At 46.8% G+C, this 22848-nt stretch overlaps 1 protein-coding gene across 2 annotated transcripts in view; it reads right to left on the reverse strand.

Annotated features, from left to right (window-relative positions):
* The window catches only part of FHAD1 (forkhead associated phosphopeptide binding domain 1), a 133135-nt gene that overhangs the window by 94780 nt on the left and 15507 nt on the right, over positions 1 to 22848 (reverse strand). The window contains exons 1-2 of one of the 2 annotated variants that reach the window (XM_032302351.1): positions 19627 to 19859; positions 13447 to 13653 (exon numbers count right to left, since the gene is read on the reverse strand). In XM_032302351.1, the coding sequence (XP_032158242.1) occupies positions 13447 to 13653; positions 19627 to 19806 (387 nt within the window). In that variant the 5' untranslated portion in view covers positions 19807 to 19859. Of the gene's footprint in view, positions 1 to 13446; positions 13654 to 19626; positions 19860 to 22848 lie in introns of those variants that run through there. The other variant, XM_032302350.1, reaches the window with a different exon arrangement.

Here is a 22848-nt window from a genome sequence, read left to right on the forward strand (position 1 = left end):
TTGAACAAACACCCGTCAATGATTTACTCAAGAAAACACAACCCATTTTTTTCCAGGTTATCTACTTGTCCTTTGTGCTATGTTTCCAATATGTGCTTCTAGTCCTGTACAAGGTAGCACGGACACCCTAAAATAATCAAGGTAGTTTGCATACAGAGTGCCTACAGGATACACATATTCTGCCAGACAGCCCTGGAGGCTGGGTACAAAGTGAAGTAGACCTTGTCCTTGGAAAGCCTGTCACAAGCTCTGCTGTTTGTAATTGCCAATACCTCTACAGCTATGAGCCACGATATCACAATATCGAGAAGGCACACATGTGCCAGAGACTGGGCTGTGCACTGAACAAATGTGTTCTCATCTAATCACCAGGATAATCTCGGAGGTGGTGAGGCCTTTCTACCCTCATGTTGTGGATTAAGAAAGTGCAGATCAGAGAGGTTAAATGACTTGCCCGAGGTCCCACAGCCAGGAAGCGGTGATGATATTTGACTCTAACACCTGTGCTCCTAAAGCACCGAGGCTATTTGAAAACATGATTTTATACCTGCTTTCCATACTCACAAAAGGGTCTTAAATGATTAGTGGGGAATCAGAGATTTTCTGAGTTACAAAAAAGAAAATTATAAAGAACCACAAAATGTTGCAAGAGGTACTTGATACAGGATTTTCTAGGAACACTGATAACTCTTTTATGGAAATGTTATTCATATGGTACACACTGGATGCTACTCAGAGGACACCAGCCCTGACCCAAGCGGGAGGGGGGCATGTCCTCTGTACCAGAGGTGTCCTGCTGAGGCCAGCCGCTACCGGCTCCTGAGAGCCAGTTACTAAATGCCCAGGAATTTCTTGAGCTGGTTGATAAACACAGCCATTAATAAAAAAAATCAAATTACACAAACATATATTTAAGTGATATTGGAAAGAAAGGTAACAGTTAAAACTCACCCTTCCTAATTATTTCACTCTATTTTATTATTATCCATGCTCTTGAGGTTATTTAACTCTACATATGCATGTGCTACTGCTTGTCTCACTGTATCTCTGTATTCAGTGATGTCTCACTTGTCACTTGACATTGGCCTTGGTGGAAGTATTTATGTCCCAGAAATTAGGGAACACTGTAAATCAGAGCTTGATCTTTTTTGTTTTGATGATTGTCTACACTTATGGAGGTTTTGGCAAAAGCATTAACAACGTGGGGCACCTGGGTGGCTCAGTGGGTTAAAGCCTCTGCCTTCAGCTCCGGTCATGATCCCAAGGTCCTGGGATCAAGCCCCACATCGGGCTCTCTGCTCAGTGGGGAGCCTGCTTCCCCCACTCTCTCTCTCTGCCTGCCTCTCTGCCTACTTGTGATCTCTGTCTGTCAAATAAATAAATAAAAATCTTTTTAAAAAATGTTAACAATGTAAATTATATAAAAGCATGTTGTGTCTAGAGCCATTAAATTATTAGTAGCATGTAAAATTGAGGACATATTCTTGAGGAAGTATTTGAAAACTATTATCTGGTATAGCAAAAAGATCACTGATAAACACGTGAAGTTCTACCGTGTCTTTCTCATTTCACTTTTGTCTTACTTGTGGATGCAAACAAAGATACTGACCCACGTCCAGGTTGGGAAACCGCCCTCTCGTCAGTTGTGAAGGTAAGTTGGCTGTGGCCGTGGGCACTCAGCCCAAGTCAGTGAAAGTGCTTTATGAGAGTCGATCGGTTATACGCAACTTACTTTAAAGATTTTATTTATTTATTTGATAGACAGAGATCACAAGTAGGCAGAGAGGCAGGCAGAGAGAGGGGGGCGGGGAAGCAGGCTCCCTGCTGAGCAGAGAGCCCGATGTGGGGCTCGATCCCAGGACCCTGAGAACATGACCTGAGCCGAAGGCAGAGACTTAACCCACTGAGCCACCCAGGCGCCCCGCAACTAACTTTAAAGAGAGGTATATAGTTCATTATTATTTGCAGAGAATGGGTTACACATTCTCTCCATCAGTAAGCCTTATGCTCTACATGCACACTTTACTTTTTTCAGAACCAGGTGGTAAACATTTTCTAGCGGAGCACGGCTGGGCCCAACACCCCACGTCATGCCTGGGACATGCGGTGGGCATCGGCTGGCTGAGCTGAAGGGGACAACTGGCAAACAGCACAAGTAGAAAGGCCTTTGGCTGATCCTGGGAGTGGGGCGGGAAAAATACACTGCGAGCCTGGCTCATCGTGTAATAGCGGAGAGTGAGGAGGCCCTCCAGAGCCAAGGGTGGGGACTTCTCAAAGGACATGCAACCAACCTCAAAGAGCTCCCAGTGGCAAGGCTGGGAGTTATTCCAGCAGCAAGACAGGATGTGGGATTGGATCATAACCCAAAGTATACAATGAATATACACGAGTTCATACTGATACAAAGACACGATTCAGGAAATACAGAAACAGGGAAGGAGAGACAATCTTCCTTACAGAAGAACTGAGCACCTGTAGATAGGCTGCCTTCCAGGAGGCGGGGCTTGAGTCCCACTGTCTGCGCCTTCCTCCCCTCTCCTTTGGGGGTGGACAATACTCAGGACCTGCTTCCAAAGACTAGGGGATGGAAGGGGAGAAACAGTAACTTTCTAATGGAGAAACCTGGCAAAGACCAGCTGAGTCAAGGGAAGAAGTTAACGTCCCCAGGGAAGTCATGTGGGTAATGGGTTCCCCCCTGATATGCGACAGGGACCATAATCCCAGTCTAATGAGAGAAGAGAATCAGGCAAATCAGAGATGAACACAGTCCAATCCAGTCAGCCATCCTGGAGAATGACACCTGGTCAATACTCTTCAAGACTATCAAGGTCATGACAGACAGACTAAGAAACTGTCACAGACCAGAGGAGGTTAAGAAGACACAGTGATGAAAGGCAGTGTGGTGCCCTGGGTTGGGTTGAGCCTGAAGTTGAGTTAATAATCACGGGCCAGGGGGCACCTGGGTGGCTCAGTGGGTTAAGCTGATGCTTTCGGCTCAGGTCATGATCTCAGGGTCCTGGGATCGAGTCCCGCATCGGGCTCTCTGCTCAGCAGGGAGCCTGCTTCCCTCTCTCTCTCTCTGCCTGCCTCTCTGCCTACTTGTGAACTTTCTCTGTCAAATAAATAAATAAAAATCTTAAAAAAAAAATCACGGGCCAGTGTTGGTGTCTTGGTTTGGAAAACTGTACTGTGGCAACGGAAAATGCTTCAAATGGGGGAAATGGAGGGAGACATATACAAGAATTCTCTGTACTATCATTACAACTTTTATATAAATCTAGAAGTTATTCCAGAATGAAAATGTTAATTACTAAAGCTGGGGAGGAGACTTTGAGTCACCAGGAGAAAACCATACAGAATCCTTACGCAACTCCTGGCGTAGCTTACTCAAAGGAGAGCTCTCGGGGACTGCTTTCAGCCCCAGAAGTTTACCAAATATAGTTTACTGAACTTTGCTCTTTCAGCTACACAACAGTAATGACCGGAAGGGACGAAGGTGGAGAAAAGAGTGACCCTGCCAGGAGCAAGGAGGTTCGACCGGATAGACTAGAAAACACAGACATTGCTGCCAACGGCCAGCAGGGGGCGCCATTTGGCACCAGGGCCAACAGCCTTCCCTACCTCAGCAGCTCCTGGGGTGCTGCGCTAACTCTAAGTGGGGTGCTAATTCTAAGTCCTCCAGGAAAGGAGAAATGGTGTCCAAGACTTCCAGTGTGAGAAATCAGGATTATACATTTGGAACAGGGGCCTGACACGTTATATATGATTTTCGGAGCTTCAGAGAGCAGGTCCTTTCGTGGGGTTCAGAAGAAACATTCATTTGGATTTTTAGCAGCTGGGTTAAAAAAGAGATCGGGTCCATCAAATATCCCCATTGTCTATAAGTCTTCTAGCCTACAGTTATCCCCCCCTTTTAAAAAAGATTTTATTTATTTATTTGAGAGAGAGAGAGGGAAAGCATGAGCAGGGGAAGGGCAGAGGGAGAGGGAGAAGCAGGCTCCCCACTGAGCAGGGAGCCCGACATGAGGCTCAATCCAGGACCCTAGAGGATCATGACCCGAGCTGAAGGCAGATGCTTAACCCATGGAAGCACCCAGGCGCCCCCACTTTCCCCTTTCAAGTTCTAACTAGCTTCCAGGTCAGTCTGCAGAATGGGAAATAGGGTCTAATGAGAAAAGACCCAGCTTTTTGCAAGTAGTCTTTTCTACCCCTAGATGAGGTCTACTTCCGGTCAGCCTTTCCAGATTGAGACTGAAGGGGTGAAAGAATGAATGACTTCCCGCTAAGTTAAGAAAAAGGAAGCAGCCACGTGGTTCTGGTGTGGTCCCAAAGAGTGTGAGCGGCCAGAGGGCACTGGAAGCAGCCGAGGCTGGTTCCTCGGTTCCTGGGCTGGGTTGTTTCATCAGGATGCCAAGCCTTTGCCTGCCTCTCCCCTCTGCGTCCCCGCCCTGCCCGCCGATGTCATCTGGGGGGCCTGTAGACGTCTGATGACAACACAGAGACTTCGAGAGTCCTTTTGTGTGAGTTCTTGCTGAGGACACCCTGCCCAAGGCGTGTGCTGCCCAGCCCCTCCACTCCACGAGAAACACCCAGCCTCAGGGCACTTCATCACATCAGCGGGTCCCCACAGAGTCCTTAAAGCACAACTAGGAGATCAGGTTGGCGATGACAAAGCTTGTCTAGCAAGACGTTCATTCTGAAGAGTTCCATTTGGTCACTGGTCCCTCAAGCCTGGGTACAGGCAAAGCAACATCGTCTCAAGAACGGGATCTATGCAAAGGTGCTGTGAAGATGGAAAGGCCACCCTTCCCCAGGATGGACCAATGCACTCCCGGCTCCGCGAGCTTTTCATCACACCCATTCCCCAGAGGGGAGGAATGAGCTAGTCGGCTTCCTTGGGGATCAGCTTCGGACTTTTTTAGTGGAAAACGGAAAAGCGGATTATTCCTCCTTTTCTTCCCTCTTCCCCCAAATTCCTACTCTCAGTCCTGTTAGGAACATTTGGTTGAGGCAGTGGGAATGCTTCCTAATGTCATGGATGTCTGGCATTTCTTTGTTGTTTGTTTTGCCCACCCTGCATCCATTTCTCCATCTTCTAGATGGATACCTTAAATTTTGTGGAGCAGACAGCCTGTCTCCCCCCCCCCCCCCATAATTCTGAGTCCATGCAATTCTGGTAAGGCTGATCCCTTCTGCTTCAGGGGAGAGATCATGACGCAGGCCTGGCAATCAGACCATTCCATGTCCCTGGCCTCAGTGATAGGTTCAGGAATAGGCACACGGTCCAAGTCAAGCTAATTAAGAAATTTATTCTTTTCTTAGAACGGTGCTGGGGATGCTGGCTGCCACCTCACTACAGGTGAGGCAAAGGACTTCCTGAGATTGTGAAGCTAACAAAGGTAAAAAGACAGATTCCTGGCCATTGTTTGGGCACCTGGATCCAGCTGGGACTGAAGCTGGTTCTTTTGGCCTTTTCAGTTATAAGAACTCCTTCTGCCCCTACCCCCGCCTTAGGCTATTTTGAGTTGGGTTTCTGACACTTGCAAACAATAAAATTTCCTGGAAAATAAGCTTATTGCGACTTCACCACAACCATCAGGACTTAGTCAGAACAAGAGGTGTTATGCGAGTTGTGATATACTTGGATACAACCCACCAGACTGTAAACATGTACCACATTTATCTTTAAACTTGTAAAAGTAAAGCAATGGCCCAGAGAAGAAGTGATTTAAGACCAAGGAACCAACCATAAGACCAGTAGTGAAACAGGACATAGAGAAACTTTGAACAAATGAACAGTTCTTTAGCTACAGCAGACTTCAGACTAAAGTTCCAAATATCTTTTCAAAAGTTATACCAGGAAGAACCTTCCAAAGTTTTCAAAGAAAACTTTCCAATTGAAGAAACACTAAAATGTATAATACGCATCTGTTGTGTATGTTCTATATTAACGTCTAGCGTACTTATCAGATATATCCGAATGTGATTATATCACATGTGCAAATGCATATATATGTATCTATATATTTAGAACCACATATTTTCAGCTTTTCAAAAAAGATGTGGTGAAAAGACTGTTCAAATCTATTTCTTCAGCTCGCCAATTTTTGTTTTTTTTATTCCTCAGTTACCAAGAAAAAGCAACTAAACGGCACAGTTCCTGGAACACAGTAGGGCTTGAGCGGTTCTTCTCCCTGTTCTCACCTCCATTTTCAGCTCCTCTTTCAGAAAACTAAGTAAAAGAGGGAAGTCAGTGGAGCATGGGGTTAGAAGCAGACACTGGTCAATGCTTTCCATGGACCCAGACAGCAGATGTTTCCTGGTCTGCGTGCGGTACCCTCTGCCCAGCTCACTCTGCTGCCGAAGCAGGACAGCAGGTGTAGCCACACCGTCGCGAACAGGATGGCTGGTTTCCCATAAAACTTTATTTACAGAAATAGGTGCTGGCCTGGCTTTGGCGTGTGGGCTGTAGTTTGCCACCGTCAGGCTAGGAGCATGGGATTCAGCATTACACGGCATCAGGTGCTGCTCCCTCTTTGTCCCTGACCATCGGTGTGACCCTGACGATGTGATCCTTTTGTGGCTCGTCTGAAAAATCAGGATGGCAACAGCTGCTTCTTCGCTGGTGAGAAGTGAACGAGCTAGTGCGTGTGTATCACCCTTAGAGTACTTCCTGGTAGGTAGCCCATGCATACTGAACAGTGTGGGTCAGACATGACCATCACCAGCAAAGAGGAAGAAGAAAGGGCGTGACACAATTTGCCCTGGAGCTGCAGCCACAGCCGGGAAAATGTGATCTTTCCCATCAGCAGGAAGCATGACATATTGGCCTGGGGCTCGCCCTTTACTGCCCACAGTGAAGGACTGTGGTACTCCAGGCACCCCATGGTTAGGAAAAGCCTCTAGACCCCCAAGGACATGGGAGAGTGGCCCTTCAGTCCCAGCACTGGCTGTAGCCTATACATAAACTCAAGGAAGTTGCAGGAAATCTTTGAGCACCATTTACACAATGACGGGGTGGTCCCAAGGGCCTCTACAGAAATCCTGAAGGAAGAAAGGGGACCTGGGATTACTGAGTATCTGCTTGGCAGAAACTGGAAACAAAAGCTTACAGAGGTGACATTAGCAGTAGCTGGAGTTTGAACTTGAATCTGTCGAAATCCAAAGCACTTGCTTTCCTTCACTGTATCTGCCGAGATACCCTATCACAGCGGGGAGCAGCAAGGGGTGGGGGCTGATAGAGGCGTTTTCTGTGTGGGGTAGGCTGTCAGGACTTGCAGGAAGGAAGAAGGAGGTATGCAAGTCACATGGGACAGTGTGGCTGGCCTGGGAACAGGGCTGAGCAGCTAAAGGGAAGGGTAGTCAAGTTTACCACTGTGGGGTAAACTGTGGTCAAGGTTAGCCCAGAGCCCTTTCTGGGGTGATTGCTGATGGGACCATGCGTGGGGCGAGGAAAACTGCTGCCGAGGGCTGCCTACCCATCCACAAAACAACTCTACACATCACTTGGGGTGCCTGGCTTCCTTTCTGTCTTCTGGGAATTTCCATTAGACTTGCCATATTTCATAAGAGAGAAAGACACAATTTATAGATTTGGGCGAGGTGGGGGTTTCCTTGCCCAGCTGCTTGATCAGGCCACCACCACCCCTACTGGACAGATTGTTTCCACACCTCCCTTCCCGGAGACCAGAAAGCACTCAAAAAGGCAACCACAGACAAAACCCACAATATGGCGGACATGTCCAGCTGTGCGACTTTTACTGCCCACTCCTGGTGCTGAAATGGAGACTCTACTTCACTGGTTTTTTTGGGGGGGGTGGGGCATTGCAAATGGCCCTGCAGCTCATGCCCTGCTAGCTTTGGGGGGTGGGGAGGGGTGGTGTCACCCACATGGACTCTGATGTGAATGGCAACTCTGGTGTTGTGCAACATGGCGGCCCTAGGTTAAATTTTGGTGAAAGAGCTATGATTTACAAAGCATGTTCCAGAATATATCCTTGGGGGCCGGTGCCAATGTATTTCGTCAACCAAGAGGGATTTGGGGGGCAGTTTTTCATCTTGGATGTCATCCCACAGGTAATTTATATGCATGTGTATCCATCTGCTGGCTGGGGAGGTCCTGGGAGGTTTTCTGGCTAAAGGAACACTCCCAGAGGAGGTATCCTGGCTGCCACGCTGCTTGTTTGCTTGATTCTAGAGCTGAGAGTTACCAGGAACTTGTGAGAGGGGCAGGAGGCTGAGCCAAGGGATTTGCATACATTAAGCTCTTAATGCCACAGTAACTTTACGTGGTAGGGACTGTTAGTTCCCTGAGTTTACAGCAGTGGGAACCAAGGTGTGAGAGTCAGGTGACGTGGGCACAAGCCCAGAGCATAAGAGCAGGGCTGGGACTGTGCTAGAGGCAGCCAGACCAGGATGCGCACTCCCCCCGCCACCGTGACAGCTGCTAACACATGTGGCTCCCTAACCCACACCCCACCTTCCCCCCACCTTCCCACCCCCATGAAAAGGCTGTCATATCCCTTCTGATTGGTTATGGTGACCACCCCAAAGCCTGAAATAAATGTTTTCCTTTGGGAACTCTTTGTCAGGAAGGGGCTAATTCTGACCACGCCCAACCCTTTGGATTTCATGATGATTCTCCTTGAGAACTCCATCTCAGGGGGAAACACAGTGTCCTCACCTGGGACCCAAACAACCAGTCAGAAACGCTAGCATAGCAATCAAGATGGCCGCACATTTCTTAGGAAGGCTGGACCTCGAAGTATTCAACGATAGATGCCCTTCCTTCCCTTCTCTTCCTCCCCCCCTCCCTCCCTCCTTCCAGCCCACAAGGCAATCCTCACCCCAGCCCGCCCCACAGAGGACCCCTCCATTAATACGATCTCCATTAATAAGAGGATGCTTGCACGAAAGTCCCTCAGTTTAGGAATGCTCTGAGCAGAGAGCACTCCGGGGAGGACGGACCATGGGTGAGTCCTGCGGGGTAAGGTGGCTCCCTGGGAAAGCCTGGGAAAGCACCCTGGGCACAGGCCAGGGGAACATTTGTACAGCTCCTTGCCGTCACTTGGGGAATGAAGTGGGACACAAATGCTTGTAGAAATAAGAATTTTAAAAGAAATGTGTGTTTATTCAAGTGACCGCAAAAGTGTTTTTTGCTCCCTTTGGAAACCAGTCGGGGATACTGCTCTGGCTAGCGTTAGATTAAGTTCTCTTCTCTCTGTTCCCCACAAGTGGGGATAGAGCTTAATTCTGCATTGGCCAGCTGTGTGACGCTGGGGAAATTACTTAACCTCTCTGAGTTTTGGATTCTTTGTCTGTAAGGTGGGGATCATGAGAGAACCCACCCCATAGATTGTGTTAAATAAGGGCGAGCAGGCAAATAGGTTAGCACAGTTAGCACAGTTTCGTTCATATCCGTGACTCCTGATACTCTACTGATTTCTCTTTTTACAAAGCGTCCTCTTCTGCTATAGTCAAAGTTCAAGGTCTGGATCATTGTTTCTTTTTTTTTTTTTTAAAGATTTTATTTATTCACCTGAGAGAGAGACAGTGAGAGAGAGCATGAGAGGCGAGAAGGTCAGAGGGAGAAGCAGACTCTCCATGGAGCTGGGAGCCTGATGCGGGACTCGATCCGGGGACTCCAGGACCGTGACCCGAGCCGAAGGCAGTCGCCCAACCAACTGAGCCACCCAGGTGCCCTTGATCATTGTTTCTTACGCTTATCCGATATCAGAAGCATCTCGTAAAATGAAGTACCCCTTCCATACTTATACACCTGTACGCATCACATTCTTACTCATGACAGCCAAAAGGTGGGGGCAGCCGTCGATGGATGGATGGACAAACGGCTCAACAGAACGTGAGGTAGACACACGACGGAATATTCCTCGGCTCAAAAGGATCCCCTTACTCAACATGTATGTTGAGTACATACTACCTGCTACAACATGTATGCACTTCAAGGACACAATACTACACAAGTGAAGCGAGACAGTCCCAAAGGGATAAACACTGTTAAGATTCCACTTACATGGGGGGCCTGGAGCAGTCAGATTCAGAGAGACAGAAAGAACGGGGGCTGGGAGCGGAAGGAGGAGGGAGTTTTTATTGAATGGGCGCAGAGTTTCAGTTTGGGAAGATGAACCGAGTTCTGGGGACAGCTGTAGAACCACGTGAATGTAACGGCGAGGAAGTATATATTTAAAATCCGTTATGAGGGTGAATGTTTTCAGTATTTGGCCACAAGTTTTAAAATTAAAAATTAAAGGGTGCCTGGGTGGCTCAGATGGTTAAGCATCTGCCTTCTGCTCAGATCATGATCCTGGAGCCCTGGGATCGAGTCCCGAATCAGGCTCCCTGCTCATTGGGGAGCCCGCTTCTCCCTCTGCCTCGCTCCCTCTGTCTCTCATGAATAAATAAATAAAACCTTAAAAAAAATTAAAAGTTAAAAACAACAACAACAACAACAAAAAAAAACCCTAAGTACCTCCCAGGTTTTTTGCGGGGAGGAACAGAAATGGATAGAAACGTTCTGAAAGGAAGTCGTGGTGAGGGCCAGCTCCGTAAACATACTAAAGCGGGTGGGGGGCGGATATGCCTGGGTGGTTCAGTCAGTTGAGCTTCTGCCTTCGGCTCAGGTCATGATGGGATCGAGTCCTGCATCCGGCTTCCTACTCAGCTCTCCCACTCCCCCTGCTTGTGCTCTTTCTATCTCTCAAGTAAATCATAAAATATTTTTTTTTAAAAATCATACAAAAATGTGCTGAATCATAGGCTTACCATGAATGAAGTTTACGTTATGTAAACTGGAGGCAAGCGAACAAATGCCCTGTTCCCGAGGAACCTTTTGGGGGCCACGAATATGGTCACTGTCTTGACCGTGGCGATGGTTATTCAGGTACACACGTGGGTCAAAGCCCATCAGATTATATAAGCTTTAAACGCGTGCAGCTGATTGTGTGTCAGTCATATCTCCATAAAGTTGCTCTCTTTCCCCCTTTTTGTAAGTTGGCTCTATGCCCAGCTTGGAGCCCAATGTGAGGTCTGAACTCACGACCCAGAGATCAAGACCTGAGCTGAGATTAAGAGTCAGATGCTTGGGTGCCTGGGTGGCTCAGTGGGTTAAAGCCGCTGCCTTTACTCAGGTCATGATCCCAGGGTCCTGGGATTGAGCCCCGCATCCATCGGGCTCTCTGCTCAGTAGGGAGTCTGCTTCCCCCTCTCTCTGTCTCTGCCTGCCTCTCTGCCTACTTGTGACCTCTGCCTGTCAAATAAATAAATAAATCTTTAAAAAAAAAAAAAGAGTCAGATGCTTAACTGGCTCAGTCCCCCAGGCGCCCTCTATAAAGCTATTTTTTTTAAAAAAAGTAACAGTGTTCCATATACAAACAAACTCTCGTATTTTTTTTTCAGACAATGCCCCCTTCTGATGGATATTTAGGTTTCAATTTTTGTGTCCCTATAAATAATATTTCCATAAATATCTTCGTATGAAAAAAATGCAGACATTATCACCCTTTCCCCTTCTGGCAAGCCACAAAATGAGAACTTCCCAGGCAGGGGGTCTTGGGAACCTGTAATTTTGTTGGACATTCCAGAAACATTCTTATAATCAGACAAGTTTGAGCAACATTGACTCAAACTTCACAAACTTGGATTTACAGGCTTGGGGTTTGAAACTCCATTTTCTTTGGTTCCAGAAAAAAAAAAAATCTGTAAATGCTCTAGACAAGGGGCTCCATATTTAGGTTTTTATTCTGTGGGGGGTACAGCAGAATCACCAAGGAGCCTGGGAAAATGCATATTCCCACTCCCAGGGAGGCTGTGTAGAGTCACCAGATTTAACATAAATAAATACATAGATTAAAAATATATATATAAATGAAATACAGGGTATCCAATTAACTCTGAATTTCAGACAAATACCAAATAATTTCTTTAGCATAAGCAATCCCTTGCAATATTTCAGACATACTTATACTATAAGATTATTTGTGGTTTATCTGAAATTCAGCTTTAACTGGGTGTCCTGTGTTTTTTTCTGGCAACATTAAGTATGAATGAGTCCCTGGGCCCCGGGTGAGGCCCAGGAATGTGCATTGTTGGTCTGCTCCCCACAGCGTTCTGATGTGGGGGTGTGTGTGTGTTGGGGGGGATCCTTATTATCCATGTTGAGAACTCTTGATCAAGTCAACACCTTCTGGGTCAGGAGCCCCCCTCAGTGCTGCCCCAGGACCTTGGTGCATACCATGAGCAAACAAACTTTAACGGTCTATGTAGGATAAGGCAGCTGAACAGCAGCCGAAAAGTCTGCCCCACATCTTCAAAGCCAAATGTGATGCATGTGGCATCATGGCCCATGCAGCCTGGGGGATGCCGTCCGTCTTTCTGGGGTGCGCAATTAGGGCTGCCTATGGGCTCAAAACCCCAGGAGTCTGTCTCGATCCTCTAGACTTGATTTATTTAGACCCAGCCTTGTCCCAGAAAGGCTTTTAAGCCTTGGAGGCTCCAGTCCATGTAGCGTTCTTGGGGGCGGCGAGTAAGACAAAGACGCCATCTCTCTGGGACACACATGGCAGATATTAATTGTGTGCTCACCGCGAACTGGCACCGTGCTAGTTTTACAATTATAATCATCTCTTTCCACACTCAAGGTGAACCTGCAAGGTCATGGCTATCATTGGCCCCATTTTGTGGAGGAAATGGGAGGTTCTGGGGGCTCCAGGGGCTTGCCCGGGAGCACTCCAGAGTACGCTGGGATTCTGGCCAAAGCCTGAGCTGCTAACCTCCCTCCCCCCTCCCCCCACCCCAGCCTGCCTCCCCCGTGAATGGTGTCTTCCGTGGGACTGAGCTTTAACGGGGAAGTTTTGTATTGCATTTTGCTTAAACTGGCCATATTATAGGTCAGGATCCCAAAGACATTTCTGTTCAGGGTATGGTAACAGCTGCCGGGCCCTGAGTCTCTGCTCCAGGCCGACACTGACTTTCACGCTCTACAGATAGATCTCTCAGTGCTGCGCATCAGCGGGGAGCCTGAGACCCAGGCATATAAAGAACCCTTGCTGATCGCAAAGTAAGGAAGCTGCAGAGCGCTGATCTGCGTAAAAAAAAGCATCCATCTCTGAGTTTTCTTTCCTCTTGCCCCAACCAAGGTTTGCATTTTCAGGAGAATGCTATGGCTCTGGGTTGGCCCCTGTGCAACTCTTACATGTCATTCCAGGAAATGCCCAGAAGAGGGCGCTAAGATGCACACCCCCCCCCCCCCCCCCCAAGAGGATCCACCTGGATTGGTGTGAATCTTGTAAGATCCAGTAGGTCAGGGTCACTTGTGGGCCCAGCATGAAATCCAGTTGGTACGCTGTGGACAAGCACCACCCTTTGGAGGTACAGAAGGCGACAGGACACCGCACCTCTGGCCCCTACCCTGCAAGGGCCTGGACTCACCGAGGGAGCATTTTCGATGACAAGTTCGTAGGTCAGCCCTCCGGACCCGAATCTCAGGATGTCTCCGGGCAGCAGCTTCACGGCCACATTCTGAATGTGGCACTCATTGACAAAGGTGCCGTTTCGGGAATTGAAGTCCTGGAGAACAAAGCTGTCCTCGGCCTCATTATATTCAATAAGTGCATGATGGTTGTCGATGTCTGCAGACTGAAATACAGAAGGAAGACAGCTGTAGCCAGAGCCCCCACATCTACTTGAGAGTATGGGTACCAGAAGGTGCTAAGTCCCTTCCCTGGTCGGCTGGTCACCACAACCCTCATTCAAAAACGATGATGTTCAGAGTCAGAGAAGTGAAGTGGCCTGGCCAAGGCCACATGGTTAGTGTGCGATGGGTCTGGGGATGCGGTCTCTGACTCCAGACCCAGAGCAGGTGCCCACGTTGTGGCGTGGGGGATCAGGCAGCACAGAGGCAAAGGGAACTGAGGGGAGTCTGAATGAGCACACATTCTGGGCAGGGAGTTGGCCACTTTCATCTTATAAAAATAACATTTTTAAAAATATTACAGAAAATGAGAATTGGAGAAAAGCACAAAGAAGACATTAAAACCACTTAGGCTCCCATCCCCCAGAGGTGGGCACTGTCAACACTGTGGTTCATCTGCTTCCAGTCCTCTGTCTGTGCTTACAAGCTTTTTAAAAAGCTCAAACAAAACTGAGATCACACCACATAACATACAGCTTTATAACTACTTTTACAAAACCTTGGCATGCAGTGAAGGTTTTCCCATGCGATTAGTTATTTCTATTGCTTCTTAAAAGCTGCTCAGAATTTATCTCATCAGTGATGATCTGCTTTTTCAGTAGGGGGCCGGGTGTGACTACCTGTCCAGAAAGAAAGGGACTCCAGCCCAGACGATGCCCAGACGGTGTGTCTGTGAATTGGCAATGCCAGGCAGAAGGCTCCTCTGTAATTTTCTTTTTGTCAGAAGAGTGAGCAAAGGTTAGCACCCAGGAGGAAATACTACATTCCTGGGGCGTGGGGCTCTGGACTGTGGCTGCAGGGCACATGTGAAGCCTTTCTCCTTTCAGGACACTGTGTCTGTTAGATATCTACCCCAGCCAGAGATTTGGCAATTAGTTTCTAAATTTATCTTCTCGGAGTGCCTCATCTGACATTCATAGAAAGAGTATTTGCTCTTAGACAAGTGTAAAGTCCCATGATACAATGATACCAATAGCTTGCATCAATAATATAATAATAGATTATATTATATAGCTTATATTATTATATAGTAATATCATAACTTATATTAAGAGAGTATATTAATTTAACATTACATGCCAGGAAGTTTGCGCTACTGCATTATTCCATTTCATCTACACAATAATCCAAAGGGATTGTTCTCTATTTTGCAGATAAGGAAACCGAGGCACAGAATGATTTAATTTGCCCAAAGTCACCCAGCTTGGCTAGCCTGTCTTGTATTCAGATTTGCTTGATTCAAATGTCTGTGTTCTTAACTATGTTGCAAATTTTTATCATACACTTGGGTACTTAGAATATTGAAACACAAAATGAAAGCAGGAGGAACTATGTTAATTTCAGATGGAACAGACTTCAGAGCCAGAAGCATTACCAGGGTAAAGAGAGGCGTTACATATGATGATAATGGGGTCAGTTCTTCAAGAAGATGCAACAATCCTTAACTGTATGTGCCTAAAGATAGAACATCAGAGTAAGTGAAGCAGAGAGTGAAAGAAGTTTAAGGAGAAACAGACAAATCCATTATGACAGTTGGAGACTTCAACATCCTTATATCAGTAATGGACAGAGATGCAGAAAATTAGGGAGGATAAAGCTAAACTAGACCACCATCAGTCAACCGCATCTAATCGACATGTACAGATTGCGTCACCAAATAATAACAAAATGCACACTGTGCTCAAGCTCACATAGAACATTCACCAAGAGAGACCACATTCTGAGCCACAAAACGTAACGAATTTCAAATTTAAAAGAACAGAAGTCATACAAAGCATGCTCTCAGCCTATGAAAGATTCAAACTAGGAACCAATAGCAGAAAGATAGCTGAAAATTCCCGAGTATTTGGACATTAAACAACATGCTTTTAAGCAGCATGTTGGTCAAGGAAGAAGCTTTAGGAAAAAGAAAAAATGATCTAAATGAAATGAAAGCACGTGCAAATTAAAATACAACTTATCAGAATTTGTGGGAGGCAGGAAAGCAGTGCTTAGAAGGAAATTTATAGCATAGAATGCATATATTAGAAAAGAAAGACTTAAAATCAATAATCTAAGATTCCACTTAAAGAAATTAGAATGAAGAGCAATATAAGCCCAAAACAAGCAGAAGAAAAAATTAGGACAAAATGAATGAAATTTAAAAATTTGAAAATAATAGAGAAAAATCAATGAAACCAGAAGTTGATTCTTTGAAAACATCGATAAAATTGGCAAAACTCTAGCAGGTTAGCCAAGAAAAAAAGAGAGAGGGTACAAATTACTAAAATCAGACATGAAAAAGAGACCATCACTACTGATACCATAAATATTAAAAGGCTAATAAAAGAACACTATAAATAAATCTATGCCCACAAATTTGATAACTTAGATGAAACTGACCACCTCCTCAAAAGCTACAATGTACCAAAACTCATACAAGGAGAAATAAATGATCTGAAGAAGCCCATATTTATTAAAGAATTTGAATCAATAATTAAAAGCTTTTGGGCACCTGGGTGGCTCAGTGGGTTATAGCCTCTGCCAGGGTCCTGGGATCGAGCCCCACATCGGGCTCTCTGCTCAGTGGGGAGCCTGCTTCCCTCTCTCTCTGCTTGCTTCTCTGCCTACTTGTGATCTCTATCAAATAAATAAATAAAATCTTTTTAAAAAATAATTAAAAGCTTTTCAAAACAGAAAGCATCAGGCCCAGATGGATTCATTGGTGAATTCCATCAAACACTTAAGGAAAAAAATAATACCAGTTCTCTACAACCTCTTCCAGAACAGAGAAATTGAAAACCAGACACAGATATTACAAGAGAAACATCAGACCAATATCTTTCATGAACATAGAAGCAAAATCCTCAACAAAATATTAGCAAATTGAATCTAACAATGTATACAAAGAATTGTACACCACAAGCAAGTGTGCAGGTATGCAATGCTTGGTCAACACTTGAAAATCAATTAATATAATCTATCATCTCAACAGGCTAGAGAAGAAAAGTCACATGATGATATCACTAGATGAAGAAAGAGCATTTGACAAAATTCAAAAAAGCAAAACCACAAGACTTTTGGCAAATTAGGAATAGAGAGGAACTGCCCCAAGCTGATAAAGAACATCTACAAAAATCCTAAAGCTAACATCACACTTAATGGTGAGAAACTAGAAACGTTCCTGTTAAGATCAGGAACAAGACAACGATGTCCCCTTTCATACTCCTTTTTAACACAGTATGGTGTCCTAGCCAGGACATGCAATAAGACAAGAAAAGGAAATAAAAGGTACATAGATTGGGAGGGAAGAAGTAAAACTGTCTCTGGTTGCAAATGACATGATTGTCTAGGTAAAAAAATCCCCCCAAATCAACAAAAAACACTCCTAGAACTAACAAACAATTATAGGGAGGTTGCCAGATATAACATTAATACACAAAAGTTGATTGCTTTCCTGTATACCAGCAATGAAGAGCTGGAATAAGAAATTAAAAACATGGGGCACCTGGGTGGCTCAGTCGTTACGCGTCTGCCTTCAGCTCAGGTCATGATCTCAGGGTCCTGGGATTGAGACCTGCATTGGGGCTCCCTGCTCTGTGGGAAACCTGCTTCTCCCTCTCCCACTCCCCCTGCTTGTGTTCCCTCTCTCACTGTGTCTCTCTCTGTCAAATAAATAAATAAAATATGTAAAAATTTTTTTAAAAAGAAATTAAAAACATAACACCATTTACATTAGCACAAAAAAAAAAAAGAAAAAGAAAGAAAGAAAGAAAAGAAAAAGAAAAAAAAAGAGGGCACCTGGGTGGCTCAGTGGGTTAAGCCGCTGCCTTCAGCTCGGGTCATGATCTCGGGGTCCTGGGATTGAGTCCTGCATGGGGCTCTCTGCTCAGCGGGGAGCCTGCTTCTCTCTCTCTCTCTCTCTCTCTCTCTCTCTCTCTGCCTGCCTGCCTCTCCATCTACTTGTGATCTCTCTCTTTGTCAAAGAAATAAATAAAATCTTAAAAAAAAAAAAAAGAAAGAAAGAAAGAAGGAAAAAGGGAAAAGAAAGAAAGACCAGACAGAAAGAGTTAGGTAAAGATCTAACAAAATCTATAAAGATCTATATGAAGAAAACTACAGGTTCTTCTTTGCCATCTGTGTATCTTCTTTGGTGAGGCGTCTGTTCATATCTTTTACCCATTTGTAAACTGGGTTGTCTGTTTCCTTATTGTTGAGTTTTAAGACTCATTTATTTTGGACACACGTTTATAGCATTCTTATTCATAACTGCCCCAAACTGGAAGCAACCAAGATGTTTTTTAAGAGGTAAATGGATAGGTAAGCTGTGGTACATCTGTACAATAAAATAATAGTGATGAAAAGAAGTGAGCCATCAAGCCACAAAAAGACGTGGAGAAACCATGGAAATGCACAATGCTTAGTGACAAAAGCCAGTCTGAAAAGGCTATAGATGTACAATTTCAACTATACGGAATTCTGGAAAAGTAACGCTATAGAGACAGTAACAAGATCAGTGCTTTCCAGCTGGACGGAACTGGAAGGGGATGGGATTCCACAGGGTTGGATTCGTGCCACCCAAAGTGGATGTGGGGCGGCCGGAAGCGGGGAGCACAGGGATTTGGGGGCAGCCAAACCATTCCGTATGACACGGCAGTGGTGTATACTTATTATATATTTGCCAAAACCCACAGATTATGCGATGTGAGGAGTGAGCCCGCATGTAAACTACGGACTTTACTTAATAGAGCAGTATTGGCTCCTCAGTGGTAACAAATGTCCCATTTTATTTTTATTATTTATTTATTTTTAAGAAGATTTTATTTATTTATTTGACAGAGATCACAAGTAGGCAGAGAGGCCGGCAGAGAGAGAGAGGGAAGCAGGCTCCCCGCTGAGCAGAGAGCCCGACGTGGGGCTGGATCCCAAGACCCTGGGACCATGACCTGAGCCGAAGGCAGAGGCTTTAACCAACTGAGCCACCCAGGCGCCCACAAATGTCCCATTTTAAAGCAAGATGTTAATGATAAGGGAAGCTGTGTGTGTGCTTGGGGGGCAGTGGGTATGTGGGAACTCTGTGTATTATTTGCTCAATATCCTATAAACCTCAATCTGGCCTCAAAAAGAAAGCATTTTTTTCTAATATTAAAACACATCCGTTCTTTGGGAAATGCCACTCACGCCATGGTTGTCACCATTCTCATTGATCTCTTGCTCTAAGAACCCTTGATAACCCATCAAAGAGAGGAATTCTATGTGCTGCATTTTTTTTTCGTTTCCCAGGATTCATAACTTTCAGTTCCTCTGTAGCTGTCAGGCCATTATTAAGAAATCAAAGCAAGCAGGAAGTTTTGAATGACTCCATCAAATGGGGTGAGACCCTGCCACATGTTGGGCCAAGAGAGGGCGTCCTGGGGCTGCCCTGTAATAGCCGAGGGAAGAGCCTTGGCTTCCTCGGAAAATTACTAAAAGCAATTTTATTGGGACAGAAGCCCTGCGGCTAAGGTGGGCAGACTGTACAGGCTCCATCCTGCTGAGCTGCCCACCTTTCACCATCCACAGGTGCATTCATTAAAAGGTGCAGCTCAGGAATTGGCGTGGCTCGGTTGGTTGAGCAACTGCCTTCTGCTCAGGTCATGATCCTGGAGTCCCAGGATCGAGTCCCGCACCTGGCTCCCTGCTTGGCATCTGCTTCTCCCTCTGATCCTTCCCCCTCTCGTGCTCGCGCTCTCTCATTCTCTCTCAAATAAATTTTTAAAAAAATCTAGAAAGTAAAAATAAAAAGTGCAGCTCGACGAGAAAGACGGTATGGCAGTTCCTCAAAAAATTAAGAATAAAATCATCAGACGATCCTGCAAGCCCACTTTTGGGTATACAACCAAAGGAACAGAAAGCAAGGGCTTGAAGAGCTATCTGGACGCTCGTGTTCACAGCATTACCCGCAACAGCTGGAAGGTGGGAACAACCCAGGGTCCACGGCCCGATGGGTGGCTAAGCAAAATGCACCAAGTATATACAATGGAGTATTCTCCAGCCTGAAAAAGGAAGAGAATCCGGATGCTTGCGACAACATGGCGCAGACCTTGCAGACATGCCGCTGAGTGACATAAGCCAGGCATACACGGGCAGCCATCGTCCGAGTCTACTGATACAAAGTGTACCCAGAGTTGTTGAGCTCACAGAAACAGGAAGTAGGATGGTGGCCACCAGGGACCAGAGCAGGGGAAGTTGGGAATTGCTTGATGGTTTGATGGGTACAGAGTTTCAGTTTTGCAAGATGAAGAAGTTCTGATTGGTTATATATAACTATGTGAACACACTTAACACTGCTAATCCGCACTCGTATAAACGGTTCAGAGGGTAAATGTTATGTGTATTTTACTACAATACTAAAAATGGCTATGAGGCGGGCATCTGGGGGACTCCATTGTTGGGGGCCGGACTCTTGGTTTTGGCTCAGGTCTTGATCTCAGGATCAGGGGATCAAGCCCCGAGTTGGGGTCTGCACTCAGCTCAGAGTCTGCTTGTCTCTCCCCCTCCCCGCACTTGTGCTCTGTCTCCCTCTCTCTCAAATAAATTAATAAAATCTTTTTTAAAAAATGGCTAAGGTGAAGGGCCTCAGCCAACATCAAGATGTTGACCCGTGGCACTGCAGGACCCAAATCTATATCCTTGACTTGTCCCCTATGCTTTTCAGAGTAGACAGTAGTTTAATAGGGAGAGAGGAGTGGAGTGGAACTGAATATGGGACATGCATTTTATTTTATTATTAATTAATTAATTTGAGAGAGAGAGAGAGAAAGATCGCATGCACACGTGTGTGTGCACGGTGCGGTGGGGCAGAGGTAGAGGGAGAGAGAACCTTAGAAGACCCCACACTCCATCTCAGGACCTTGAGATCATGACCTGAGCTGACATGAAGAGTCAGACGCTTAACCCAATAGTCACCCAGAGGCCCCCGGAACATGCATTTAAAACAGTCTCCTGCATTTTAAATATCTTTTAAAAGTATTTAGTGGGTGCATAAAACACTGAGACTTCAACAAATTTGCTAACAGCAAACATCTGCTCAGTGACCCCGGGGCTTTGAGGAAGTCTCCCTGCGGCCCTGATTATCTGGAACCTTCCCTCAGAGCCAGTTCTCAGCCCTGCCTTGTCTGGAACTCAGAAGCCCAGTCTCAGGGCATGACCTTCTTCCTCCTCCCTTCCTCCTCCTCCTCCCCTTCCTCTTTGATTCCTTGTGGCCTCTGCTTCCTTATCCAGTCCCTGTGGGCACTCCCCTTCACCTGCCCAGGCCTGGCCCCCCGCTCAAGCTCACCAGCTCCTCCAAGTCCGGCTCTGTCCCCATCTCCCCCCAACCCTCACACTCTCTCCACAAGTCGGCCCAGTCCAGCCATATGCTGCTCCCTTGGGGTCCCCCAGCCGCCAGTCCCGGGTCTTTCATTCTACCTCATTAACAGCTTTCTGGGTCCTCACCTCCCGTCCCCTGCTAGACGTCCTCCACTTGCCTCCCCCGATCCCCACCGACCTGCTCCCCCTTGCTCTCTGCCCCAGCAGGTCAGCCCATGTGGCTTTGCCAACGGGGTGATGGGCTCCTTGCCTCTGGCATCTGGCTGGGGTTGGTCAATGGGGGATCAGAGATCCGAGCAGGGAGAAGAGAGGTTGGGGTACTTACTCCCCTGGCTCCCGTCCTGTGGGGTCACCATGGGCTGGGTACACCCTCCCATCAAAAGTCACAGCTCCTGTTGGGGATCCAGAAGATGTAACCCCTTCAGCCTTCAGGTCTAGGGTGGGAACAGTCCCTCTCTCTTAGTGGCTCTGGGCACCGCCCCATTCTGGGTGGTTTCCTTAAGTCTGGCTGTCCTCTCTAGGAGTCCCTTTATGAAACGCACCTCTGTCACTCTACGCCCACTCTAAATGGCCTCCTGCTCCCTGCAGGACCTGGAGTTCCAGCAGGGAGAGGCTCTCGGATACGGCTTTCAGTGCCCTTCTCTCAGCCGCCAAGGGACTCGGGGTTGTCTTATCACCCCACCTCGTCTGGTCCCAGCTCACGGAGGGTCTCCTCTTTGTATCTTCAGTGTCAGCGTGACCCCCTAACCCATGACCACGCTCACCGTCCTCAGAACGCCTCCCCTCCCCTCCCCCATTCCTTCCCTTTGTTGTCAAACTGCCTGGAGAGTGTTCCTGCCCACCTGAGCCCCCAGCCCCCGGCCGCTGTCACCCATGGCCTCCCCAGCCTCTCTGCGGCAGCGGGCACTTGGTCCGGGGGAGGCACATGGCCTCCTGGTTAAGGGGACGAAGAGGCAGGAGGGCGTGGTGCTTCTCGGACTGGCTTTCGGGGTGGGGGCCTTGGTTCACAGTGCAGCTCTCCTGCTTCCTAGTTGGGTGACCTTGGACACGTGACCTAGTCTCTTCGTGCCTCGGTTTCCTCCTCTGTGACTACAGACAACAGTAGAAGAGCGCGGTAGTTATCGGTGAGGTATAAATGAGATGACACATACAACAGCGCACTTAGAACTTTGGCACATCGAGAGAATACCAAGCCGCTCACTATTTATTGCTACGAGCAGGAGGACGGGCTCTGGGGTTGGGGAGCCTGCAGTCGCATCCCCCGCTCCACCAGCGGTGCAGCCTGCGGCAAGTCTCTGGCTTCTCTGCGCTTTCTTCTGGGGCAAAAGTGGGTTTCATATGCTGTGCTTCTCAGGACTGACAGGAGGTACTGTTTGGAGGAATTTTCAAGGTAGTAGGATGATGTTTTTAAAATTAAATGGGGGGTGTGTGTATGTGTGTGTACGTGAGATCTAGTTCTTTTTTTTTTTTTTTTTTTTAAGATTTTACTTATTTATTTGACAGACAGAGATCACAAGTAGGCAGAGAGGCAGGCAGAGAGAGAGAGAGGAGGAAGCAGGCTCCCTGCCAAGCAGAGAGCCCGACGCGGGGCTGGATCCCAGGACCCTGGGATCATGACCTGAGCCGAAGGCAGAGGCTTTAACCCACTGAGCCACCCAGGCGCCCCAGATCTATTTCTTTTTACCTTTTGGTTCTTGGCTGTCCCATCCCCAGCCCCACCCTCCTTACCGCCTCAAGAAAGATGTGGTGCCGAAGTAGTGAAAACTGGGGTTTTCAAAAGAATAAGGAAATTGAGGAAACAGCTGGGCTCT

The sequence above is a fragment of the Mustela erminea genome, chromosome 10, assembly GCF_009829155.1.
Source record: "Mustela erminea isolate mMusErm1 chromosome 10, mMusErm1.Pri, whole genome shotgun sequence".
In the NCBI taxonomy this organism is placed as follows: Eukaryota; Metazoa; Chordata; class Mammalia; order Carnivora; family Mustelidae; genus Mustela; species Mustela erminea.